Source organism: Solanum dulcamara, chromosome 1 (genome assembly GCF_947179165.1).
Source record: "Solanum dulcamara chromosome 1, daSolDulc1.2, whole genome shotgun sequence".
Lineage (NCBI taxonomy): Eukaryota > Viridiplantae > Streptophyta > Magnoliopsida > Solanales > Solanaceae > Solanum > Solanum dulcamara.
The window spans coordinates 72,253,673-72,260,171 of record NC_077237.1 but is presented as its reverse complement, the minus strand read 5'-3'; the positions used below and the strand labels follow the sequence as shown (position 1 = coordinate 72,260,171).

The following is a 6,499-nucleotide window of genomic DNA, read 5'->3' as shown; positions in this document are numbered from 1 at the left end:
TACTTTAATCGCATCGTTATATATAAATTGGCGGCAGTATAGTCAGAGTGGAACTTTCCTGCGTGTAGGTGAGAGAGAGTTTCTTAGTTTATTTCATAGTTTTAATTAATTCATTATACTTAGTCGGTTAAACCTACTGGGTACATTGATTGTACTCACCCCTACTTTTGTATCCCTTTTAATTCAGATTCTAGCCAGGGTGTCCAGCGTGGTAGTTTTTTCTAGCAGATACATCATTATCGAATCAGTGGCGAGATTTTGGGATTTGGATCGCCGTCAGTCTATCTTTCATTTACAGTCTTTACTATATTCGGAGACTTATATTGTGTATTCAACTCAGATTTGTATTTAGATGCTCTTAAACTTATGATACAAAGTTTTGGGATAATTTCATTTTGTCCTTTTATTGCATTTATTTGTGGTCTGACTTCCCTTTGGGAGTCTCGTGTGGTTTTACTTTTAGACTTACACATTGGGATGTGTGTCATCATAACCTCGATTTTTGGATCGTGACATTAGAACATTGGATGGTTTCAGATTCTGAATGTATAAAGCATTTCCTTCAATTTGAGCTTATTTGTTGAGCTTCAATAAATTGCTACATACTAACAGGCTAGCGGCAAATCTAAACAAATCTTGCAGCTATGCTAGTCTTCACCAAAATCAAAAGCAAATCAAACTGCTCCAATAACAGCCACACCATTTTTCATACTTGTAGCATCGCAGCCACCATAAATCACAACCAGCAAGACCAATAATACATGTTATAGACCACTGTTTATTGCGCAAAGTGGAGCACAGAACTCTATGATTAACTGAAATCATACCATCAAGAATCAAAAATTATAATACCCAGCACAAAACAACTAATTAGATACCTCTTATTATTAGATCTCAGTAGTCTGCCCAATAACTAATTCATCACTTTTGTATTGTTCATATCTCAACTTGTTTTTCCAGAGTCCTGAAGGTCTTAACAATATAAATATATTCATCATGTATCTAAAACAGATTTTGAAGTTTTTTTGATTTGTTACGATTTGAGAGAGAATTGAAAGAAGAAAATTTAAATTTTGAATTGTTGTTTGAAGTTGATACGAGTTGGTAGAGATTGAAAGCAAACTGATTGTCGTGATTAGGTGAACTCACATTCAATTTTACATTTTCTTTCTTTTTTAATCATAACTGAAATTTTGAACTAATGTATCTGACCAATGTATCCGCAAGTCTGGGATGTATCCGGATGCCCAATAGATTAAGGATTTTTTGTAATTAGAAAAAGGATAGTAATAGAATGTAATTTGATCCTTATACTATGGGATTTTTGTAAGTTATACATTTAATTATGGTAAATCTTAAATTCGTCTCCGTGTTTGACTGGTAATTGAGCTTATGTGTTTAGATCCAGCCTGGATTTTCCTTTGTAGAGAGTTAGGTTGTATGATTTAGCATCATGAATTAGATGGAATGACAGTTATGTTAAATTATTATTAAAGAATGGATAGAGTGGCCACATCATAGGTAATAATTTTCTTTTGAATCCCCTAACCAGATTCCATGTTCGAATGTGCCCACTAACCACCGGAATATTAGGAAAAGAAAGAAATTAGTTGACCACTTGAGTACTATTTTTCCTCTGCAATTATGACTTATAGATAAAACATAGCACAATATTGGAGAGTGACAAATGACATTCCGATAATGACCATCCAACTGATTCCCATTGTTTGATCAAATCTACTACAAAAATACAATAATCGCTATCTGTCTTTTTAAGCCGGTTATAATTGATTATTAATTTTATCTTCTAAGTTAATAAATTATTCCTATTATAAGTTCCTTCTTGTTGTAAGTCGTATATACTGTCATGTACAAAAGTTAAGTCCTATTCATAATTCGGTTCTCTGAATCATTAGTAAAATATTCTTCCTACATTACCCTTCCATTGGCTCCAAAACCATTCACCACCCGTGGGAACATTGAGGGTAATATGGTAAAAGATAGAGTTACGGTTAGCCGGCAGAAAGTAGGAGTTCCACATGGCAGCTGAGGATGTAATGTTTTCTGTTGATAAAAGAATCCTCGGTCTCAATTTATGTAATGGACTGAAACTGAAACGTAGATTGGGAGAAAGAGTAGTAGTAGTATTTAATCCATTTGAATGAGAAAATGTTCTTTCACTGAAGCAACTGGATTAATTTCTTCCATCATTTCTTTCATTTTTATTTTTGTTCATTGCTAGTTTGACGTAGCATTTTCGATGGCAATGAGCTTCTGATTTGATATCGTAGCCTTCTAGAAAAATCAAAATGTTTGACGCATTGTTAAAAAGCAAGTTTTATACTAAATGGTGAGAATGTCAACTCTTTAATCCTCTGAGTACACTTTTTTTCCCCTATTCTGGGATGGCGGTGTCCTAACTTGTTTGAAACTGAGGCGTAATATATAGTAGCAGTAGTTGTTGTTCTGTGGTGGTAATCAGTCTTTTTGTGTGTGTGTTTTGTCTGATACAGCAAGTCTACAATCAAGGTGACAAAGACTCGAATCGAGATGATCAGAAAAAAGAGAGATGCTATGCTCAAATATTTGAAGAATGATATGGCTGACCTTCTTAAATCTGGAGTGGATGTCAACGCCTACGGCAGGGTAATTTTCTTTTCTTATAGCTACTTTTCATAGTCTTACCTTGAAAATGTATATGTCATTTCATCCAATTATTCCGGTCAGAGTCAAATCCAGGATGTTGATTACTTAGTATGTCCTGAATGAATCTGATCTTATTATATGCATACATGTTAAAGTTTCTTATAATATGCTTGCTTAGTTCGAGCTGAAAGCAATAGCCTTAGCTGAAGCCAAGTACTTGTTTTAGATTCGGCTCTAAAATGTGAACGTATTGTCGAAGTATTTTGAGAGCACAAACACTTTATTATAGGCCTCAATATTGTTATTTGTTTCATTCTAGTGCTTTGTATGACCTAAATGAAGTCAATGTGTATTTTCTCCCCTTTCCCTGAGGTTGAGAAGCTAGATCGATCAATTGATACTGATATAAAAGTTTTGTTAATGCAACAGGCTGATGGCCTTCTCATTGAGCTCAATATCTCAAGCTGCTACGATTTCTTGGAACAATACTGTCTGCATATCTTGAGTCACCTCGTCACCATGAGTAAACAGAGGTACATTGAATTTTTCGCTCAAGTCAAGTGGTCTTGGACCTGAAATACTGAATTCTTTTTAATTGCATTTTCACATAGTGTAAACTGTGAAGTGAAATATATGTCCTACTGAAAAATAGGACTAATCTCCTATTTTCTGTGTAATTCTTTGTTTTTAGGGAGTGCCCAGAGGAATGCAGAGAAGCTGTGTCGACTTTGATGTTTTCAGCAGCAAGACTTTCCGATCTGCCAGAATTACGTGAACTGAGAGCTATATTTACTGAGAGATATGGAAATTCCCTTGAATGTTTTGTGAATCAAGAGGTAGTTACTCAGTTTTTCAGCAACATATAATACTCGTAACTCGTGGAACTCTTTTCCCCTCTGTTTAAAACAATTTCATATTTGTTCTTGACAGTTTGTTAGAAAGCTAAAGTCTCAACCGCCTACAAAGGATATGAAGCTTCAGTTGATGCGAGATATAGCAGTAGAATCTGGTTCTAGATGGAATTCAAAGGCTTTGGAACATAAGCTATCTAAACCACTGATAGCTGTACGAGTAAGCCTTCTATACAATGACCACAGTTTAATTAACAATTCTCTTATTGAAACATCATAGTCACAAACAAGACGTGCTCGTGATACTGTTAGTTAGTGTATAGAAGTTAAGCAGTTCTTACATGTAGTGCCCAGAAGCTGTATTGTTATAATAGTAAGTCTCAGAGTAATGTGGAGAATCAAAAGGAGTTCCGTTCGTCATATTTTTGGCCTTCACATATTCTGGCTTCAATTTTGTATGTAGATTTTCCTTAACAAGTTTTTAGTTTTTACACTGTTCATGGCAAAGTTTCTGCTTCTGTATACACATCTTGTCCTGAAATAGAAGTTGCACTTTATACCAATCTTACACAGGACTTGCCGAAGAGTCATAATGATGAAGAGCACAAATTGCACAAAAAAATGGATGAATCAGCTCGGAGAAAAGAACATCAAAAAGTAAAGCTTAATCATGAGAATGCAAGGACACATACGGCTTCTAAAGCGAAAAGGGATCATCATTCATCTCATGGGAGAAAAGAAGTCCCTGGTGATGTACATAGCTTGGCTAAGGGAAAGGAGAGTGACAAACAGAAAAGAGATGATATAAGTCGCGCATCCAACAGACGTTTAGATGACATACGTCCAGTAAAAGATATTAAAGTGGATATTACTGGAAACAATGGGCAACAAAATGAGCCTGATATCATTAAAAGTGTTTCTGAAGAAAAATCTGATGACAAGACGCCATTCTATTATAGGCCAATTCAGCCTCGTTACAACAAGTCAAGAGCATGCATTTCAAAAATAAGTTCAGATGCATCTCCTACCGGTTCCACAGGGGAGACACACGGACATACAGAAATGAATCAGAAGGGAGTAAAGATAGTCAAAGAAGAAGATAGTTGTGTCAATGATACAATCCAAAAGCCAAAACCGAAATCAGTTAGGACACGATTGCAACCAATGCGAGATTGTGAGGAGGAATCGGATAGAAGATTGAGACATCGAAAACATGGGATAAAAATTGCAAGTGGTGATCATCTTGATAAACGCGATGAAGAGGAAAAGATGATGGATAGGCTTTTACTGCACTATACTAGGAGACAGGCTCAAATTGAAGTTAAGACACCAAAATCAGTTGTTAAATTAGCTGAAGTTGAGAGCAGTGAAGTGTCAAGGAAGAGATCGATTCGTGTTGAACTGAAACAAGCAAGTCCTCCAGTGATACTTAGAGAAGGACACACTGAAGCAAATTCGTTTGAACGTCATGATATGTTGAGTCCAAATGGGCATATTCATCCCAAACTGCCAGATTACGATGACTTTGTCACTCGACTAGCAGCTCTCAAAGGGAAATAACTAAAAGAATAACTTTGTATTAATTAGATGGAATTAAACATTGTACCATTCTTCATATTATTAGTTGCTTTCCCATCATATTCTTTGTTATGGTTATACCAGAAAGTAATATAGAAAAAGCTTATTTACATCATTTATTGAGTTGTAAATCTTCTCAATAGAGTGGTGTAAATGTGTATTGGGCATATTAGGAATTAAAGTTTATATGTTTGTTTTGAAGCTGGAAATGTGATGATACTGCTTGGTTGTTGTTTGTGACTTGAATCTGACAAGGAGAAATCAGGGCCATCTTGTATTATTATTAGTAATGATGCTTTACTTCAACTGTTAAATCTTGCGTAGAGCATTTATTCTATCTTGATGTTATTCTTACCTATTCAAAGGTCTACTTATTTTTGACATTTTCATTTAATTTTGAGTTACACCTTCCCACTTTTAGTATATTTCTTTAGTAGGATAATATGGTATGGTTACAATTTAATATATAATTAACTAGATAATTTATAACATTTTGATTTAGTGAAGGGTAAAATGACAATCCAATTTTGCACTTTGAAAATTCTCACTTTTAATATAAAACTAGTTTATGGAAATGTGTGTTGCACGTTTGTTCCTTAACATTATTATAGAACTTTTATATATTTAGGAAAATTATGTTATGAAATAGCAACTCCTCAAATTCACAATATTAATTTTACTATTTATATTTTATTCATTAAATAAAAATCATAAAAGTGGGACATGGCATTTGCCATCAAACAAAAAATATGTGAAGTTAATTATGATAATATAGTCTCTAATTGTATGAATATGTCCATGAATTTCTAGATTAAAAATTATTAAATGCATGTAAATGTCTAACGAAATTAACCAAAGACGTGAATATACGTACAAATACAAAAAAAAGTAAAATGATGAGACTGAAATTTTATCACAATAACAAAAATAATATGTATATTCATTCACTAAAATTACACAGTGTCTCTAAATTTTAAAATCCAGATGGATTGATAATAGAATAGTTAATTGTATAACAACACAAGAATCGTACACTTGACCTTGAGATAATGTAATATCTCCAAATTGGTCAAAAATACAAAGCACATATTACATTATATGAATAAGCCTTTTAAATTCTCACTGCATCATACTAATGAAGACGATGCTAATTCATTGTTAATTTATCATGTTTACAAATTAATAATTAATAAATCAAATTAATAATATATAAAATCGAATCGAACATACCGATAAGCATCCCTAATGATAGTAGACGTTATTGAAGGCTATTTTAAGAATGGAGGAAGAAAAAGACTAGATTGATGTCAGCACTTTGTTTTCTCATTATATAAAGCTTAAAATGATTTTTATATGGCTTATCTCAATAATCACAATAAATAAATAATTAATATATTCTTCAAGATTAAAAGAATCAATACATA

The 6,499-nt window shown here is 33.4% G+C and overlaps 1 protein-coding gene across 3 annotated transcripts; it reads left to right on the top strand.

The window, feature by feature from the left end:
* The first annotated feature begins 1,834 nt into the window (after positions 1 to 1,834).
* LOC129888755 (uncharacterized) lies at positions 1,835 to 5,135 on the top strand. 3 transcript variants are annotated; one of them, XM_055963771.1, is made up of 6 exons: positions 1,835 to 2,054; positions 2,514 to 2,646; positions 3,076 to 3,179; positions 3,338 to 3,482; positions 3,577 to 3,717; positions 4,071 to 5,135. In XM_055963771.1, the coding sequence occupies exons 2-6, from the start codon at positions 2,551 to 2,553 to the stop codon at positions 5,055 to 5,057; spliced, it is 1,473 nt and encodes a 490-aa protein (XP_055819746.1). In that variant the 5' UTR covers positions 1,835 to 2,054; positions 2,514 to 2,550; the 3' UTR covers positions 5,058 to 5,135. The 3 variants fall into 3 exon arrangements, with proteins under 3 accessions (XP_055819746.1, XP_055819737.1, XP_055819728.1); XM_055963762.1 differs by having other exon boundaries at positions 1,835 to 2,097; XM_055963753.1 differs by having other exon boundaries at positions 1,835 to 2,350.
* Positions 5,136 to 6,499: the final 1,364 nt, after the last annotated feature.